Genomic DNA, 18,905 nt, shown 5'->3' on the forward strand with positions numbered 1-18,905 from the left:
TTCCGCACATCTCCATGGCTCCTTCCCCGCTCGCCTCACCTGTTCACACCCCACGCCGTCTCCTGGATATTCTGTTGCTGGGCTCCCCTGCCAGAGACCCCTTTACCTCGGGGCCTCAGCTGTGTGCGGCCCTGGCGTTCCCTCTGGCGGCACACGCCTCTTCTCCCTGTCCCCTGGCCGGGCGGCCCTCACCACGCTCCTGCACCAACGTCCGGACCCTGGCCATCCCCAGGGAGCCGGCCCCAGGGTTGGCTTAGCTGAGAGGCCGGCTCTGTTCTTGGAGCCTCTCGAGGAAACTGTCCTTGCGCGTGGCACTCACGACATTCCGAGCTTCCCCGCCATGACCGATGTTCCCCTCAGCATGTCAGCACTCTGGGGCTCTTTCCAGTACGGGTCCCTGGTGGGTCTGTGAGCGGACCCTGACCAGATGCTGGCATGCCTAGGCCACAGGCCAGGCAGGGAGTCTTGGGCAGGGAGCTGCCCCTGCTCGAGGAGCCAGCCACCAAGGGGAGGGGCGGGGAGGGGACCTGTACTGCTTGCCTCATGCTTAGCATGTGGACCTGGCTAAGGGAGATGGTGCAGCAGCAGCCACGGGGCGCAGCGAGGTGGACTCCAGGAAGGGCCCAGGGATGCGTGCATCCGTGCCTTGAGCAGTCGGGCTTGCCTGGCGGTGCAAGGTCAGGCCTGGGCATTGAGCGGCTAGGGGACAGTGGGAGGCCAGCTAAGCAGCCAGTGGCAGATGGCAGGCCCATGGGCCAGGCCAAGAATGTGCAGTTCCTCCACCAGCAACTCTTTGAGGGTTTGAAGCAGACGGGGGTGGGGTGATCTGCGTTTGGAAATAGACGTAGCAGGAAGCAGGCCGGCGGTGTGAGTGGACGGGTGAGCACGAGGCAGCCTTCTGTGCAGGGGCGGGTGAGGGCAGGGAGGAGAGAAGACAGCCCTGGTTCTGGCAAGGGCGGTGGGGCAGAGACCATGGATGGAGACGACACGTCAGCAGCAGGTTTGTGGGGAGAATGGACGGTGGGCGGGGGACACAGCAGAGGTGCTGGCAGACCTCGGCAGGGACATTGACTCGTGGGCAGTGAGTCCCTTCGGAGACACTGGGGTCATAGGTCAGTTGTAGGGTTGGGTTAATGGGTGGGGTTGGGGGGGCAAGGGGCCCTGGGAGAGGGTTCTCAAGCTTCAGGAGGTGGGGGTCCTGTGGGGGAAGGCCGCAGACAACCAAGGGCAGGGAGGTCCCCCGACAGAGCTGGCCTCCAGACAGTGCAGGGGCCCCTCTGTGGGGAGGACCAGGGTATGGACAGCCGGCTGGCCTCTGGCTGGCCTCGGAATGCGGCCCCTAGAGCCCGGCTGGGAGAGACAGCAGGAGGGCACGTAGAACAGAGGACCGAGGTGAGGCTGGGGGAAGGTGCTAGAGGCAGGCTGAGGGGGCCAAGCCCTCGGAGTCTGTCCAGCTTCCCTCGAGAGGCTCCAGTCTGCAGCCCCTCATGGGGAGCAGAGCGATCTGCAGAGCTTTGTCTGAGCCAGGCCCGGGGGGCAACATCAGGTGCCCACTGATGGGCAGAGCTGGGGGAAGTCTGCTCTGGGGCCAGTCACCTACGCTGTCCCCAGACCCAGGGGACCCGTAAGACCCTCCGCCACGCTGTGCGGTTCCCAGGAGCGAGTGGCAAGGTCAGGCCATTCACCACCCTGCAAACCCGGCGCCACACTGAAGCTCCGGAGGCCTCGGGTCCCTGCCCCCGTCCCCGCGGGGTACCTCAGACGGAGTTCAGGAAGGCGCCGGGAAGGGCAGTGCACTGTGCACGGAGGAGGCCTGGCCGCTCTCCCTGTCCTTGCCCCCCCCAGCAGGCTCTCCTGCTCCTGCTCCCTTTACCCTGGCGATGCCCGCAGGCTCCTCCCCACCCCCAGAAAACGCGGCCAGGAGAGGGATCACAACGTGGAGAGCACAAGGGCCCATTTATTGGAATTTTAAAGACAGCAAGACAGAGGAAGGCCTCCCTCCCCCTGAAATAGCCTCATCTTCTCTGCTCTCAGGGCTCCGCGGGGGGACAAGGCCCTCAGTCCTCAGGGCCCCAGAGGGCAGCGCTCCAGGGCGGGGGAGGGGTGGGGGAAGGGGAACCCTAGGCCAGGCTGGGGGGGGGGGGCTGGAACGGGAAGGGAGACGTGCACCCTCACCCCTTGGCTCGCACCCTCTCCCCAAGACCTGGTGTGGCCCCCGGACCCTGGGGCGGGCTGGCAGACGGCTCATGCAACAGTGAGTGAGCAGGTGGCGGCCTGGGAACCGGGCCCCACTGCCCTGGGCGGGGCCTGAGGGCGAGAAGGGGCCATGCTGGCCACGGCAGGTCCACACAGGAGAATCTGCAGTTACACATGGGAGGGTCGGAGGGGCCCCTCGGTCCCGGGCTGTGGCCGGCAGGAGGCGGGGCGCGAGGGGAGGTGTGGCGGCGCTGCCCCGTCAGGGCCGGGACCCAGGCCCGCCACGCCGCCTGAGTGGGGCCCCGAGCTCCGGCTACTCCTTGGCGCGGCCGATAATGGTGAGGATGTAGAGGAAGATGTTGATGATGTCGGTGTAGAGGTTCAGCGCGGCGAACACGTACTCCTCGGGGCTGAGGGACAGCTGCTTGTTCCCCAGCAGCAGCTGGGTGTCCACAGCCAGGAACTGGAGGGGAGGGCAGGCGGGTGAGGGACACGTACCTGCCGCCTCGCTGCCCCTCTGGCCCGCCCCTTGCGCCCCCTGACCCCCCCTCGCCCGCCCCCAGCACTCACACAGGTGAAGAGCAGGGCGCCCAGCGAGGCGTACACGATCTCCAGGATGCGGTTGCGGATGAAGATGCAGAGGATGGCGAAGGCGACCAGCACCACCAGGCTCACCAGCAGCACGCCCATGCACGACGTGAAGTCGTAGCGGGTCTGTGGGCACGGGGGGGGACAGGGGTCTGGGTGCCGGCCCGGAAGGCGTCTGGGCCCGCGGGGCCAGCAGCCTGGCCTTCAAGAGCCCCTCACCTGCATGGAGAAGATGACCACCGTGAAGCAGACCGTCGTCGTGATGCCCACGGCCATGATGACCGCCTCAGTGTTGTAAAAGCTGGCGATCATGCCCACCATGTAGGACAGGCTGACGGTCAGGATCGACTGTGGGGACACAGAGCCTCGTGTGGGGGCAGCGGCTCCCCACCCCCGCCCTGCCCCATCCCCACCCTTCGGTGGCTGCAAAGAGGGGGGCAGCAGGTGAGGACGCTGGGGGAGGGGGCAGGCCGGGCGCTGGGGTTACCAGGGCAACAAGGTTCCAGGGATGCTTGCGCCGGAAGTCTCCACAGCAGCTGAGGACGATGAGGGAGATGAAGAAGACAGCGTAGGACACATAGTAGGTCCACACGTTCTCCCGGACGAAGCCCTTCACCTTCCCGACGAAGGTGAACACAGCCACAGTGGACAGCGTCACAGACAGCTGCAGGGTCAGCACCAGGAACACCTAGGGTGGGAGCAGGCTCAGAGCCCCGCCGTGAGGGGCCTCCGCACCTCCCCCTCCCCTGCCCCCAGCCTCCTTCCCGCACCTTCCGGATGAAGGCCTGGCGGATGCTCTTGTCGTCCCAGTTGGTGGCGGGGAAGTCCTGGTTGTCGTAGTAGGATGGGGGGCCCTCTTCATGGTAGTTTCCATGCTGAGGTGCTGAGGGGCGGGGGGGGGGGGCTGGGTCAGCAGCTCAACTGGGCACCTGGAGCCCCTGCCCCTCCCCCCACAGCTTCACCCCTCATACTCACAGCCAGGGTCCGGTACCGGGAAGGCCTGTGGTTGTCCATAGGGGTTGGGGGGAAAGGGGCTCTGTGGATATGGCCCCTGAGGGTAGCCCCCTTGAGGGTAAGGGCCCTGGGGGTAGCCCCCTTGGGGGTAGGGGCCCTGCGGGTAGCCACCTTGGGGGTAGGAGCTGGGGCCCTGGGGGTACCCTGGCTGGCCATATGGAGAAGGCTGAAAGGGGGCTTGTGGGTAAGGGGCTCCAGGGTAGGGAGGCATGGAGGGCTGGGGTCCCCCAGGATATCCAGGGTTGGGGGGAGGATAGCTGTCCCCAGACACCAAGAAACTCTTTTCATGGGGCATGGCCTCAGATTCTGTGGTCTCCCCCTAGAGGAGAGAGAGAGAAAAGTCAGCCCCGCAGTGACAAGTCCCCGGAAGCAGCCACCGCTGCCCCGCCCCACCTGCTGCAGAGAACCGGGACACAAAAGGGGGCATTCATGACTTTTGCCCCCAGGGCCATTGGCAACCCGTGAGCAGAAGGACCGCAAAGCCATGGAGGAGTGGTTGGCAGGCTGTGGGGCTTTGGAAGAGGCCGTTCTAAGACCACCCCAAAAGTGGAGGAGGGGACAGACAAGAGGATGACTTCGCCCGCTCCGCGATTTTTGGTTTTGGTTGTTTCTTAACAGCAAATGGGGGAGCTTTGTGACCGCGGCGGCGGAGTCTCCCAGGTCAGAGCTCAGCCCGGGTCGGGGCTGGGGGCGCGGTCAGGGAGGTGTGGAGGTGTGCCCGGACCCTCCCCTTCGCCACCCTCCCCTTAAGCAGCTTTAAGGGGCCAGAGCCGGCGGCTATTTCTATCCCAGGAAATCCCCAGGCCATCTGTGAGCAGCGAGAGTCCTGACCCTTGTCCAAATGCAGGCCGGACTGTCCCTCGCTCCCAAGGTGGGGGGCAGCAGGCCTGGGTCGGCTGTCGGGGAGCCTGCCAGGAGGGCACGCCAGGAACAGCGGGGTGCGGGGGCGTGTGGGGGATGGAAGCGACCAGAGGGCGTGCGGGGGAACAAAGCGGGCGAGACGGCGAGGCGGATGGGGGCGGCGGCCACGGAACCCGCACCGAGGGCGGATGGGTCCCGCTGCCCGGTCAGGGGGCGCTCGGGACGCGGGTCTCGTCGCTGCCGCCCCCGCCCCCGCCCCCTACTCCGCCGGCCCGCCGGCCAGCCGCCCGCCCGCCCGCCGCCCGCCGCCGCGCCAGGCCCAAGCGGGCCGGGCGCCCCGGCGGGACCTACCGACTGACCCTCCGCGACGCCGCTCGGCTGCGCAGGGCCCGCGCGGGGGCGGCCGGCCCAGCGGCCGAGCGGGTAGCCGCGCCGCTGCGCTCGGGCCAGGGACTCACCACTCGCGGGGCGCCTCCGGAACGGTGCGCACGGTGTCCGGTGCGCGACCGCGCGGTCGATGGCCGCTGCGCCCGCACCCACACCCGCACCCGCTCGGCGGCCGGCTCGGCTGGGCCTGCGCCTGCGGCTCCGGAGACGCTGCGGGGCCTTGTGACGGGGCGGGGCCTGGGCGGGGGCCGGGCCGGGGCGGGGCCGGGGCGGGGCCTGCGGCTGCGGAGACGCAGCCGGGCCCTGTGTCGGGGCGGGGCCTGGGCGGAGGGGAGGGGCGGGGCCTGGGGGCGGGGCGGGGCGGGGAGGCGGTGGAGCTGGGCTGCGGGCCGGGGCTGCACCGGGAGCTCTGGGCTGCTCGCGGTTGGGTCGTACCCGCTGTGGCCGCCGTGCTGGCTCCTTTCCGAGCCCCAGGCCGGCGCCCGGCGTCCCCCACTGTCCGCGGAAGGGCAGGCTTGGGCCGCGGGGGCTGAAGACCCTGGAGGCAGAGGCCCGGCCTGGCCGCTTGGGTTCGGGGAGCTGGAAGTGCATTCCGGAGCCTGGGACGCGCTGCCCGAGACTCCAGGCCGCGCTGGTCTTCAAACCCCGCTCTCCCTCTTCTCTCGCCCTCTCGTGCGGGCTCTCCTAAACTTGCGGGCCTTCCCCGCTGAGCGCCGCCCCCCCCCCCCCCCCCGCTCCCGCCAAGTCACTGAGACCACACTAGACCTGCTATGTCTTGCGTCCTCACCGCATCCTCGCGGACGGTGAAGGTGGCCTTCTCAGCCCCGCGTCATCGCCGCGGCCGCAGGTCAAGTCAGCTTCTTCCCGGGACTCCTGCAGTGCTGCTGGGGCCGGCGGACTGCCGCAGCCCGGTCGGTTTGGGCCGCAGTGCCTGGAGGCCCTGTTCGTGGCCCTCCCTAGACCCGCAGTGGTTCGGAGAATGCTCCCTCCGGACCTATGGCGCGCTGGCCCACCGTGCAAGACCAGGGGTAGCTGGGGAAGCCCTGAGCTGATTCCGCTCCTGCTGGTGTTACAGACTTGCCCCTCACGGCGGGTTCCCAGCGGTCACCAGTGTGACAGCTGATCCACAAAAATCCCGGAAAACTTAGCCCCCTGGTCCTGGTGGGACCTGCTCTGGCACAGGCTTGGAGCCTGGCCGCGGGCTGGGGTGTGAGACACGCCTGAGACAGTGTGTGAAAGGCGATCTGCTCTAGGACAAGAGAAGACATGGGCAGGCAGGGTGTAGAACAGGAAGCCCACGCAATTTACGGGGCTCACATCAAGAAAAATCATTAGAAACGAAAACTATGAAGTGGAGGTGGGGGCCTTGGATGGGGCCCAAGCAAGTCAAAGGACCTTAGGGACTTTTTTTTTTTTTTAAGATTTTATTTATTTAGGGCACCTGGGTGGCTCAGTGGGTTAAAGCCTCTGCCTTCAGCTCAGGTCATGGTCTCGGGGTCCTGGTCTCGGGGTCCTGGGATCGAGCCCCGCATTGGCCTCTCTGCTCGGCGGGGAACCTGCTTCCTCCTCTCTCTGCCTGCCTCTCTGCCTACTTGCGATCTCTGTCAAACAAATTTTAAAAATCTTTTTTAAAAAAGATTTTATTTATTTGACAGAGAGACACAGGGAGAGAGGGAACACAAGTAGGGGGAGTGGGAGAGGGAGAAGCAGGCTTCCTGCTGACTAGGGAGCCCAGTGGGGGGCTCCATCTCAGGACCCTGATGTCATGACCTGAGCTAAAGACAGACATTTAATCATCTGAGCCCTCAATGCGCTCCAATCCTTAGGGGCTTTAGGGTCAAGTTAAATCTACCAAGAAGAGTGCGCTGAGGGGAGCCATGGGGGTGGTAGCCGGGGGCTCTGAGAGGCCCATCCCCGCAGAGGGACAGGCCCATGCTTGGGTGCTGAGGAGGGGAGTGTCTGTTACTCTACGGAAAGAGGTTGGAGCTGGCTGAGCAGGGGGGAGTGCAGGGAGGGTGGGGACAGAGAGGGGATTGGGACCTGGTCAGGCCAAGCCTGGCAGGGCCCCCAAAGGACTTTGGCTTTTACTGAGTAATTCTGGCTTTTCCCATGGCTTAAGCTGGAGCTGTAGGCACCATGTCACGAGGCTCCGCTGCCCTCTGTGTTGAGGACGGACAGTAGGGTTGGGTAGGCGTGTCAGAGGGAGACGAAAACAAGAGGCTAGTGCAGTGGTGACCCAGAGAGGAGACGAGGGAGGCTCAGGCCAGGGTGCTGGGGGTGCAGCCTGGGTGCAGGCTCCCCAGGTGCCCCCGGACGAGCCACAGGGTCAGAGAGAGGTTCCCAGCAGCCATGGGAACGAATCTGGGAGGCTGGAGGCAGATGACCAAAGGTGGGGCGGTCGGTAGCAAGAGCGAAGGTGGACCGTAAAGGTGCAGCCGGGGGAGGCCCCGCACCCCCCTGGGTCCTGTCTGCGCCTCCCTTTCCCCTTCTGTGATGAGGATCTGCTCAGTAGCACATGTCGGCAGAGTGTGTGACCTCTGCTGGGTTGTGCACGACCGTGACGATGCGGTCTGCATCGGGCGGAGAGACGCACAGGTGCACAGACCAGGGATCCCCAGGAGGACAGCAGACGGCGGCTGTGCTGGGCCAGGGTGGGAGCTGTTCCCCTTCAGCAGCCCGTGGGCCCTCAGCTGGCTGTGGACCCTGACCCCCCACTCCACCCCTGCCACCAGCTACAGGGCCGGTGGGCCTGGAAGGAGCACAGGCTCCGTGGTACAGGCTGAGCCCGAGGCCGGCCCCGCCCATGTGCAGCTGCAGGGACTGTCCCCCACTCCCTGCCTGTGCCCCAGCATCCAGAGCAGCACGGCCAGACCCTGCTGTGCGCCACGGAGCACCGAGTGCCACCCCGCTCTGCCTTGGACAGTCCCCGGCCAGACTGGGTCCTGGCCCACCTGCCCCAGCCCCGCTCCGAGGCAGGGGAGTCTCAAGATTGGGGCAGGTGTGCTTGTTGGGGGGACGCTGGGAGCCGGCCTGCACCTTCCCCCGCAGGAGTCTGAGTCCTGGAGACCCTGGACCTGAGGGGGTTGAGGCGTCCCCGGCCCAGCAGCGGATGTGGTGGGGAGCGTCTCCCCGAGGGCCTGCTGCTGCGGGGGCTGTGTCTGGAGCCCGTGCTCCGCAGTGGCAGGGGGGCCCAGGAGGGCCTGGACTGCCCACCTGAGCACCTGCACACGGTGGCCTCCTTCGAGCAGCGGCAGGCTGAAGGGAGCTGCATAGACAGACGTGGGCCCCACTCTCCCTGCTCCTCAGAGCCCCAATGGGCCTCTGTCCTCTCCTTTCCTCCAAGTGGCCAGGTGGGTCCTACAGCAGGACCCCCAATAGCGGCGCTCAGGCCTGAGCCTGCCCCCCCCCCCCACTGTGACATCGTGGAGCCCAAGCAGCTTGCCACGGACACTGGCAGAGGGAACGACCTGGTCACAGGGGGGCCAGGGGCCAACGAGCATGGAGAGCCAGTGAGGGGGTGAGAGCCAGTGAGGGCGCTGAGAGGGGCGGGGCTGGGGACACTGTGCTCCGAGAAGGAAGCAGGGCAGACAGGAGCCTCTCTAGGGATGGGTCCCCTTGGGTCTCTTGGCCAGGCTGGGCCACTCAGCTTGGGGTTTACCGGGTTACTGGGATGGGGAGCTGGTGGGCCATGGCCTGTGGGGTCTCCAGACCCAGTGGGCCTCGTGGAGACGGCCAGCAGGTCTTTGGAGCAGGTTTCCATACACCCTGCAGCCCCCAGACTGCATAGGCAGTGACCAAGAGAAGGTGCACATGGGTAGGGCTCTCTGGGGACCCCAGCACACCCTGGGGCCCTTTCTCGACCTGGCCTTCTACCTTGTGTTGCGTTGTGTTGTGTTGCGTTGCGTTGTGCTGCGTCGTGTCGCGCTGTGCTGTGTTGTGTTGTGTTGTGCTGTGTTGTGTTGTGACCCTGTACCCTTCCCCTTCTCTCCATCGCTCACCTGCCTTACCCTGTACCCTGCACCCTGCCTGGGCTTGGCCACTGACCCCACATCTCTCCCTGCCCCCAGCAGAGGTCTGAGTGTGGCCGGCCACCCTGGAGGACCTGGGTGGGGAGGACTTGCTGTCTCACAGCTGGGCGTAGTGGGGGTCTGAGGGGCGCCCAGAGTGGAATCCCGCCTCCAGGGCCCGGGAGGGGGCTGGGGTGGCCACAGGGGACATCGCCACGCTGTGGTGAACCTGTGGGAGGCAGAAGGCAAGCTCGTGGGCAGGGAGCTGGTGGCCCGTCCGGTGGTGCGCGTGGCTTTCAGGCAGGGTGTAGCTGAGCTGGGTGGGGTGCTGGGGGCTGCCTTGGAGGCACGGGTCGAGGAGGAGATTGTGGGGCCCCGGGAGCCCATCTGGAGTCGAGATGTGAGTGTTGCCCGGGGGTGACGGCACCGGTCTCCAGGACTTCGGGGCCCCACCACCTAGCAGGACTGCCGGCTGCCCCCCACCTTGCTCGGGATCAGAGTTTGGGCTTTGTCTTGGCAGCTTTGGGCCCCAGCTGTGAGCCTGCACCCGGCTTGGGGAGGGCGGGGGGGGGGCAGCCATCGGGGTCCAGTGCCCTAGGAATGGCCCAGATACCCTGGGTCTCCAGGTGTCTCAGCAGAGGCGGGAGGGTCCTTGGACAGGCTGGGGTCTGGCAGAGAGCAGCAGGGAGGCCCGGTTGGGGCCGTGGGGCGTCTGCTCACATGGGATCCACATGGCCCAGGTGCGTCCACACCCTGTGCTGCCGGCCTCCTGTGGTCACCCACTCGACTCATGGCACCACATTGTCTTGCTGAGCCCCTCCCCACCCCCCGCCCCCGGCTGTCCCTCTGGCCTCTCGGACGAGGGCCCATGGGGCTCCCTAGTCCTGTCCCTGCTCTGGGGGTGGGGGGAGACAGAAGGGTGTAGAGGGCAGGGGGCCCCAGGATCTGACAGGCCAGAGCAGGGGTCCCCGTTTTGCAGACTGCAGCCCAGTGAGGGCGGAGGGTGGCACCCGCGCTCCTTGTCGGAAGCGCGGGGTGGTGGCGCCATCCCGTGGCCACTGTAAGGATTACGCACCCCGTAGATAAGGGACTGGCGCTGTTCTGGGAACCCCCCCCAAAGCGTCTGCCCCAGCAGGACCTGCTGCACTATTTTTATTCGCTAAATGTGGCAACTCTGAGCATGGGTGTGTTTCACTTTTTAAACATTTTCGGAGATTGTGTTTATTTGACAGAGAGCATGAGCACAAGCAGGGGAGCAGCGGAGGGAGAGGGAGAAGCAGGCTCCCTGCTGAGCAGGGACCCCCCCCCCCCAATTGGGGCTCGATCCCGGGACCCCGAGCCGAAGGCAGATGCCTCACTGACTGAGCCACCCAGGTGGTCCCGGCCCTATGGGTGTGCTTCAAACACTGGGAAGTACTGGGTGGGGGACACCGAGAGTGAGCCCCCGCCTCTCAGGCATCGGGAAGGAGAGGCTGCAGAGGGTCTCAGGAGGCGGCCAGGGGGTGAGGGCAGTGGCCGGAGCTGAACCGAGCCGGCGGGGGAGTGACCATGAGGTGAGGACAGGTGCAGATGAGCCGGTCAGGTGAGGGAGGGGGGCGGGCTGGGTGCTCGCCGGGTAGACAGGCGGGAGGAAGGGGCCTTGCAGAGCCCAGGCCTCGGTGGTGGCCGAGGCCAGCCAGACACTCCGGATGCTAGATGTACAGAGCTGCAGGCGGGCCGGGCAGCAGAAGTGACCCGCCGCCGGGCAGAGATGCAGAACGTCCCCCCTTCCCCAGATGGCCCAGCACCGCTGTTTTCCTACAGGCGGTAGCTCCAGCTCAGAGGGCCCCTTCCCTCCGCGCTTGGACTTAGCAGCTCTCCCTTCTGCGCTGTGGAAACAGGCTCCGCCGCGCGTGGCTCCTACCCCCCCTCGCAGGGCTTGCAGGCTCCAGGCTCTTGATCGTGGCACTTGCGGCTTGTGTTTCCTGAACAACGTCAGAGACCGTTTCTTGACTCGCTCCGTGGGGTGTGGAGATCGCACGGTCTGGCCAGTTGCGTTTTTCTTATGTTATCAAGGTTGACAGGTGTCACTTCCTAGTTTGTGACCACCGTGATGGTAACGGAAAGTATTTACCAATGAACCAGAGGAAACCAGGAAGCGAAATCCTCGTTATTAAAACTGTGTTGCATGAAAGAGAATTATGCAAGGGTTCAAAGACTAATGGTCCGTTTTCTTCTTCTCCTCCTCCTCCTCCTCTACGTAGGCTCCATGTCCAGTGTGGGGTTTGACCCTTGAGCACATGACCCTGAGATCAGGAGTCACGGGGTCAACTGACCGAGCCAGCCAGGCTCTGCAGACCCAGGGCTCTTCATCTTTATTTTATTTTTTTTTTAACTTTCACTTTTTTTCCTGTGTGGTTACCCTCTGTGGCCCCTGTCCCCAGCCTGTACAGACTCTGTTTAGCAGAGAACCTCCCTGACTGGCCAGGAAACATTTACTTTGCTTTTTACCATTAGAGGTAACTTGCAACTGTAATTGGTGGAAACTTGTTTTTCGAGTGAAAGCTGCTCTGTGTTTGAGACATAGTTAAGACAAGTTAAAACAAGTCAAATAAGCACAGTGAGATCTTGCGTATCTTAAAATGTCCTTATTTTGTCCTCATTAGTAGTGTAGGCAGGCATAGTGTTCAGGATCAAACTACGTTTTCCTTCCAAGCTCTGAAAGACAGTGCCCTTTTCTTTTCACTTAAAAAACATTGTTTTAGAAAAGCTAAAAAAAATCCATTTGTGGTCTCTTAGGACCTAGTAGCATTGGTGGTGAGCATGTGGCATTTTCCCCAGATTTTTCCCCACTTGCATATGACTTAGGGGTGTGCGCGCGCATGCATGTGCGTGTGTGTGCGTGCGTGTCTGGGTACGTGGGAGTGTCCCCAGCAGGTAGGCGCCAGGGACGTGTCTGTCCCCTTTGTCCTTCCGGGCCTTTTTATGGGTCCTTTCCACCAGCAGACGCCAGCTCAGGGCAGGGAAACTGGGCTCCGGGGCGCCCTCCCTGGAAGGGGCTGGCCCCCTGTGTGCCACCTTCCCCATGGGAAGGTCCCCATGGGTCCCCATCTCCTCCCTTTAGCTCTGAGCTGGGGGCCACTTCCCCAGCTCCACCTCCTGACCTCACCACCCCGTCTGCCCACTGGACTCTATGTCTGCATTCCATTCCCAGCTTTTTCAGACTGATTCTTTCTCCAAGCAGCCAGTTCTGGTGCGTGGATGTGATACTCTCTTGCCTCCCCCTAAAGAGATTAGTTGGAATTTCTTTGGAAGCTCTGTTTGAGCCGCTGAGTTGGCTCCGTTGCCGCTGGCTGCTGGTCTTCCCAGTGCTGAGGGGTCCGGGCCATCTCGTGGAATCTCAGGAACATCCTGTGTGCAGTAGGGGCACCTAGCTCAGCTTTGCCCTGTAGAGCCTGGTTGTGGGTGCCGGGGCCTGGTGAGTGCTTGGGCTTGCCCACCTGCAACCCTCCTCCTGCAAGGACCAGACTTCCCTGGAGGGAGCAAGGCTTCTGAGAAGCCTTCCAGCGCTACTTGGGCCCCCATCCGGGCGGCTAATGTCTGCCTAACCTCTGCAGCGGGATGCAGCGTGACTGGAGCTCGGCCCTGCCCACCCTGAACTCCACTAGGGGAAGGCTCTTGGCTTCCAGGCTCAGCTCTGCTGCGGGTTCCCCCGGGGGTTGGGGGGAGTAGGGGTAGAAGCGTCTCCCGAGAGCCTGGCCCTAGATGGCTTTCCCAGGGTGGAGCGCATGAGCGTGGGCTGCAGCAGCAGGTCCCACGTCCCGGGGAGCACCTGGAACAGGCAGGCCTCTTAGAGACGCCCAGGGGAGCAGGTCCTGTGCCACGGCCCATCTGCCGGGCAGTCCCACACATGTGCACAGGGCTTCAGCCACAGCTAGGGAGGCTTTGACAGGCCAGGCGGTGGTCTCTGGCTCTGGTCACCCGAGACCATCTTGACCCTCGCCTGTCCCCTGCAGGCACACTCTGTGGGCAGGGGCGTGCCTCCCTGTCCCTGCAGGACCGCTACTGGGCCCCAGCGCTGATGGTCATAAGGCGGTGTTCCCAGTGGTGGAAACCTGTGGGCACCCCCCACCCCCTGCGCGCCCCTGGCCACGTGTTCCTGCGCCAGGAGCGGGGTGGTGGGCCTCCGCCAGCCCAGCATCTTTGTCATCCTTCGGGACACCCGGGCCCTGCCCACCCACCTCATTACTTGCAAGCACATGCCCGGGCTTCCCCAGAGGACTCCTCTGGGCATTTGGGCCATTTTCCAGCCTCCTGACCCTCCTCGCCCCGCCCCCTCCAGTCCCTGGGCTCCTGGCTGCGCACGGCGTTCCCGCCCCCTGGGCTGCCCCTGGGTTGCCCCTGGGGTCGCCCCACCTCTGGCTGGGGGGAGTGGACAGGAGGGTGCGAACCTGGAGGACCAGGGCTGTGTCCCCGCTTGGGGGCCCGTACCCGCCGGAGCCGGCCCAGCCACCAGGGGTCAGCAGAGCCCGGAGGGAGGGTGGGCCCGCTCGACCCCGCCCGCCTCGGCCAAACCCCGACCGAGCGCCACGGTTTCCTGAATAAACGTCTACTGGAAACCAGGCGGCGGGGCCTACGGGACCTCTGGGTCCGATCTCTGCTAGGGAAATGGGGGACCCCGGCGTGGCTAGGGGCGAGGGCCGGCGGGCAGAGTCCGTGGCTCCTTCGGGGTAGCCCTGGTCCGCGGGCGGAGGCCGGACCCAGCGCGCACCCCTGCGACCCCACGTCGCCTTAGTGACACGCACGCTCCCCAACAACGTCTCCTTGCCGACCGGCCCGCTCTGTGCGCGCGGGGAGGCCTGCGCCCGGCCAGAGCGGCGCGCACCAGTCGGGCGCTGCTCGCCAAGCGGAACGCGCGCTCCGGCCCGTCGCCTCGGGGAGGCCCCGGCCCCGCGCGCACCCGGGCGCGACGACCGCACGGGCGGCGCTCGGTTGGGGCCGGGGCGGGGCTCCGAGCTCGCCCCGCCTGCGCAGCCTCCGCGGCTCTCCCCGCCCGGCAGTCCCGTGGCGGCGACCGAGCCTAGCCGAGCTGAGCCACCAGGCACGTAGGACCCGGCGGGGGATGGAGAGGCGTGCGGCGCGCGGGAGCTGCGGGGCGGGGCTGGGGGCGCTGCGGCCTCAGGCGTCCCGGAACTAGGGGCTGCGTCGCGGCCCATGCTCCCTGCGGAGGACACCACCTCTGCGCGCCCAGCACTGCGGAACTGGACGGGCGGTGCCCGGAGTGTGGGCAGGAAAGGCTGCTGGGGAGGCGCGGTGACAGCGGCGTGCCGGGCGGGGGGACCGGAGCAGAGGTGCGGGTGGAGGAGCGGTGGGGCGGGGAGGGCGTAGGCGGGGCGGGGTGGCCCCCAACTCCGGTGCCCGCTGTCTCCTCGCCAGCGCTTAGCCCCAGGGCGGAGGCGCAGAGTCCATATTGTGCCCCCACGCCCCCCGGCCCTGCCGGGACAGAGCCCCATTCACCTCCCGCACGCCAGCGCTCTTGGGGACCCGGAGCGGAAGAGCGGTCACGCGTGGGTGTGCGTGTGCCCCGGCAGCGCCGGCCGTGCGGGTGCGCGTGAGGCTCCGGGCTGGGGCAGGAGGGGAGGCCCGAGCTCCGCCCACGCCGCTGCGGCTCCCGATGCTCGAAGGCCTTCACTGCGGAGAGCAAGGTGGGACCGCGCGGAGGTGGGGGTGGGGAAAGGCGGTCGGGAGTCCTAGAGGCTGACACAGCTCGGAGGTAGAGCGCCCGTGTGGGCCGGGACCCCTCCCTGATGGCGGGGTGAGGGCAGGGAGTGCGGTCCGGGCTCCCTGATGGTGCGGCTGGCCTGCTGATCAGAGGTTTTCAGGGGACGTGCAGGTTTGGGACGCAGCCGGTGGGGGCTGGTTTCTGAGTGATGGCGTGAGCCCCGGCACAGACAGTGTGGAGGGGCCAGTGTCCTGGCGATAGACAAGGGAGTGAGGTCAGTGTTGGGGGGAGGGGTGTCTTTGTGTGGATGTCCCCAGGGTGAGCTGGAGGGAGTGAGGCCAGTTGTGGATGGGAGCAGAGTTGTCAGTGTCTGGGTTGGGGGGTCAGTACGTGTGAAGTGGGACCCAGGAGGGGAGTGAGGTTTGGTGTCCAGCTGGTTAGGGTGCGAAGGGTGCGGTCAATGTCCAGATTAAGGAAGTGGCGGTTGGTGTGCAGTAACCCCCTAAGCCCAGAAGTGTGACCCCCTCCTGCTCCCTCTCCAGGAGGCCATGTCAGGCGAGGACCACGAGGGGCGGCCGGTGGCTGAAGATGCCAACGGAGGCAGCGGCTCGCCCAGCCCTGGGGACACACTGCCCTGGAACCTGGGGAAGACACAGAGGACCCGGCGAAGCGGAGGGGGCTCCGGGGGCAATGGGAGTGTGCTGGACCCCGCCGAGCGGGCCGTCATCCGCATTGCAGGTAACGCCCTGGGCATCGTCGGCCCAGTTCGCACACTGGCGCCCACTTGCTGACTGAGCACCTGCCGGCGGCTCCCCGCGGGTGTCAGCGGTGGGAGCCCCGCTGCGCCTCGGGGGCAGGTGACCGCGGGCCGCACAGCGCCACCTGCTGGCCCCCGCCTGTCCGCCACAGGAGGCCCGCGCCAGAGCCCGAGGTTGAGTCGGGTCTGGAGGCGCCATCATGGGCCTCATGACCAGGAGCCAGTGCCCAGATGCCATGATACTTTCTGGGGCTTTTGGGGCAGGGCCACCTCCCAGGCCCCTTGCTCTCGGCCGCAGCGCGGGGGAGCACGCAGTTGCCGGAGGGGAGGGGGCCCCGGTTAGCTAGAGCTGTGGGGCCTCCGTGGGCTGGGGGCCTGCCTTGGCCTCCAGCCGCTGCCCTGCAGTGGAGGACGGGAAGGGCCCGGCCTGAGGCCCCTGCGAGTGCAGGGCGGGGCAGCTGGGGACGGCCCCTGCCCCTGGGAAGTGGGTGACCCAGGGCTGGAGGCCATCAGGCAGGCTGTGGCAGGAGGGGAAGGACCGGCTGAGGGTTCGCTGGCGCAGGCTGCACACAGCTGACCCCATTCCCCCCAGGACAGAATGAGGGCGAGGCATGTGGAGGGCAGGCCTGGCCCCTGCAGGAGGCCGGGGCGACACTGAGGCAGGTGGCCAGAAGCCTGCAAGGCCAGCCGCTGAGCGTCGAGGGGCTCCGTGGGGGCGAGGCCCTGTAGCAGCGCAAGGCAGTGCAGAGGCGCGGGACGCAGTGAGGGTGTGTGGGCGTCACATATGGGTTTTGAAGAAGGATTTTTACCCACGTGAAAGCAGATCACGAGTGTCCTTCCGCACCGCACGCCGTCTTTGGCGTCCGCCCCCGCCGTGGGGTGGTGGCCGCAGCCCTCCCCGGGCGAGCTGCCGTCGGGGCGTGGGCCGCGGGGTCTGCGGCCTGCAAAGGAGGACGTTCGTCTCCCGCGCTCGGACACGGGGGGCTTTGCCCATTTAGTGGGTGGGAATGAATCTGTCTTTTAGTTTCACCAAATCTTTTTTCTTTTGGCTGCGCATTGCCTATTTTAGTCTTTTTAGACTAAAATTGGTTGTGCTTTGAGCCTCTTTTTATATCGAAGCCACCAGCTCTGGTCTCCAGCGGCGGGAGGCGTCTCGGGAGCGGCGCGGGGAGGCGGGAGGGGCGCGCCCGGGGGCGGCCAGGTGAGGTAGCCGGGGACGTCGGGGCGGCGGGGGTCGGGGTCGGGGCGGGAGGGGTGCGGCGGCCGGGAGCCTGCCCAGCCCGCCCCGCGCCGCCCCGGCCCCCTGGCCCCTCGCCCGGCCCCGCCCCGCCCGTGGGGCATCCTGGGTGCGGGGGGCGGGGCGGGGCCGCCCCTTTAAGCGGCGCGCGGCCGCGGGGCCGGTGGCCGCCGGGTCTGGAGGCCGCTCCGCGCCGCGCCGCCCCGCCCCGCCCCGCGCCCAGGCATGGCCGCCCCGCCGCCCCCGGGCCCGCCGCCCGACGAGCTGGACTTCATCCAGGCCTACGAGGAGGTGCGGGAGAAGTACAAAGGTACGGCGCCGCCGGCCCCGCGCACCGTGCGGGCGACCTGCCGTCCGGCCGGGCCCTGGCAGGTCCTCCAGCCTGACGGCCCGGCCTCTGGCCGCTTGTCCGCCGTGGCCGCTCCTATCGCGGCTCCGGTTACCGCCCAGCCCGCCGCCTCGCCGGCCCCGCTCGAGCCCCCGCGGCTGCGGCGCCCCCGGGAGAGGCGGGAGCGGCGGGAGCGCCCGGCGGAGCCCCCGCGGTCATGCCCTTAATAGGGCATCGCGCGGCGAGGGTGGTGGGGTGGGCCGCGCCGCGGGCGGAGGCTCTCGGGGCCGGGGTCCAGTGTCCCCAGCCGGTGCCCAGCAGACACGTGGGTCAAGGCCGAGCCCTCCCGCGCCCCTCAGCAGGGTGCCTCCCCCGGGGGTGGGGGCCCCCGCGGCCACACCTGGCAGTGGGTCGCATACTTGTGGCCTCTCCTCACATCCCCAAACGGGCCCTCACCTAGGCTGCCACCCTTCCTTGGCAAGCACCTCCTCACTCCCCTTCTCCGACACCCCCCCTCCCCGGTAGGCAGCCGTGGGCTGGGGAAGACTGGGCAACCTTCCCTTCCTATTGAGAAGAACTGATTCTCTGGCTTTGACAGACCCCCTGGCCTGCTGCAGGGGCCCCCTGGGGCCTCCGACCTGCCCAGGCCCTTGGTGCTGTCCTCGGAGGGCACACACAGCCCTGGCTCCTGGCCCACACAGGCTCAGGGCCCGGTGAGTGAGCTGCTGCAGAGGGTCGAGGCGGGGGCCCTGGGCAGAGCTGACCAGAGCTTTTTCCAGCTCCACGTGGCTGGCTCGGCCCCCAAGGGCAGCTCAGGGAGAGCTCCTGCTAGGGCCTCACCTTGCTCTCTGCCTACTGACCTCCCCCAGGCAGGGAGAGGTTGCAGAGCGCCTGGGGCTCTTCCCTACCAGGCCCCCCTCCGCAAGGAGCTTCTGCGTGATCTCTGGCTGTGCTGTGCGGTCTCCTGCCCGTGCTGTGGCCGCCCCATTGGCCTGGTCCTCACAGAGATGCTCCTGGGGTGACGGGCTGCTGAGGGAGGGAGTCTAGGTCCAGAGAGGGCCGGCCTGCTGCTCTTAGCTCCCAGAGCCAGCCTGGCCTTGGAGGGTTCATCTGGGTGGTTCCTGGGCATGGAAGCAGCTGCCCACGTGGGCCACAGCTCTCCTGTGTTTCCTGTGTCTGTCTCCTCTCAACTGTTTATGAAGTAGTCACTCTGTTTGAAGTAGGGACACCTACACAAAATACACAGAATACATAGTGGTTTGTTCCAGAATCTTCCTTGGTATGATCGGGTTGGTCCAGATCCTGTCTGGGGCATCTGGGTGAGGCATACTGACCAGATTAGCCATGTTCCCTCTACTCCCTGAGTTGGAGGCCGGCCTCCCAGGAGTGAGATCTGACAGGTGCCTGGGGGTTCTCCTGTCTCGGTGCCCTCCCTGGATGCCAGGCTTGGTGTTGGACACATTGGGCTGTCTTGGCCTGTGTCCACTTCCTGGGTGTGGTGGCTGGAGGCTGACAAAAGGGCAGTCGGCGACTCGAGCCTGCTTCTTGCCCGAGGGTACACAGCGTGGACTCGCCGGGGCCCGTGGCCCAGCTCTCTGGTCTGGTGGTACTGGCAGCTGGCCATGGCTTGGTAGGAGAGTGAGTGCTGGGGGCTTCCCACATGGGCCTGGGCATCGGAGGGCTTCTGGGTCATACCAGGCACCCCCGGGACTCCTTAGCTCCTTTGAGTAAGGGTCTAGGTTGGTGCCTGTGGCCAGCCCAGGGCCACTGCCAAGGCCAGGAGGAGCTAGAGGAGGCCATAGGTGGGCGGTGGGCTGCAGGCCTGGCCA

At 66.4% G+C, this 18,905-nt stretch overlaps 2 protein-coding genes across 14 annotated transcripts in view; one reads left to right on the top strand and one right to left on the bottom strand.

Moving 5' to 3' along the window:
• Positions 1–1,929: 1,929 nt before the first annotated feature.
• GRINA (glutamate ionotropic receptor NMDA type subunit associated protein 1) lies at positions 1,930–5,264 on the bottom strand. Of its 2 annotated transcripts, none has more exons than XM_082718994.1 (7): positions 5,118–5,264; positions 3,760–4,117; positions 3,555–3,667; positions 3,272–3,472; positions 3,004–3,132; positions 2,767–2,910; positions 1,930–2,659 (listed from the first exon to the last, which is right to left on the bottom strand). In XM_082718994.1, exons 2-7 carry the CDS (start codon positions 4,091–4,093, stop codon positions 2,510–2,512), a joined length of 1,071 nt encoding a protein of 356 aa, XP_082575120.1. In that variant the 5' UTR covers positions 4,094–4,117; positions 5,118–5,264; the 3' UTR covers positions 1,930–2,509. The 2 variants fall into 2 exon arrangements, with proteins under 2 accessions (XP_082575120.1, XP_082575121.1); XM_082718995.1 differs by having other exon boundaries at positions 5,011–5,246.
• Positions 4,156–18,905, top strand: part of PLEC (plectin) — a 64,042-nt gene continuing 49,292 nt past the window's right edge. For 3 of the 12 annotated variants that reach the window (XM_082718972.1, XM_082718974.1, XM_082718978.1), the window contains exon 1: positions 16,916–17,058. In XM_082718972.1, the coding sequence (XP_082575098.1) occupies positions 16,974–17,058 (85 nt within the window). In that variant the 5' untranslated portion in view covers positions 16,916–16,973. Of the gene's footprint in view, positions 4,459–13,880; positions 14,134–14,177; positions 14,384–14,722; positions 14,738–14,930; positions 15,029–15,296; positions 15,493–16,915; positions 17,059–18,905 lie in introns of those variants that run through there. The other 9 variants (XM_082718991.1, XM_082718983.1, XM_082718963.1 and 6 more) reach the window with 9 other exon arrangements.

Source organism: Mustela nivalis (assembly GCF_964662115.1).
Source record: "Mustela nivalis genome assembly, chromosome: 2".
Classification (NCBI taxonomy): domain Eukaryota; kingdom Metazoa; phylum Chordata; class Mammalia; order Carnivora; family Mustelidae; genus Mustela; species Mustela nivalis.

What these genes read in the sequence shown, in the direction of transcription:
- GRINA (XM_082718994.1), bottom strand. Translation starts at nt 4,093, where the DNA reads ATGCCCCATGAAAAGAGTTTCTTGGTGTCTGGGGACAGCTATCCTCCC. An exon ending in TGGTCATCTTCTCCATGCAG is followed by an intron (nt 2,911 to 3,003) that starts GTGAGGGGCTCT and finishes CCGTGCCCACAG; the next exon opens with ACCCGCTACGACTTCACGTC. An exon ending in GCGCCCTGCTCTTCACCTGT is followed by an intron (nt 2,660 to 2,766) that starts GTGAGTGCTGGG and finishes CCTCCCCTCCAG; the next exon opens with TTCCTGGCTGTGGACACCCA.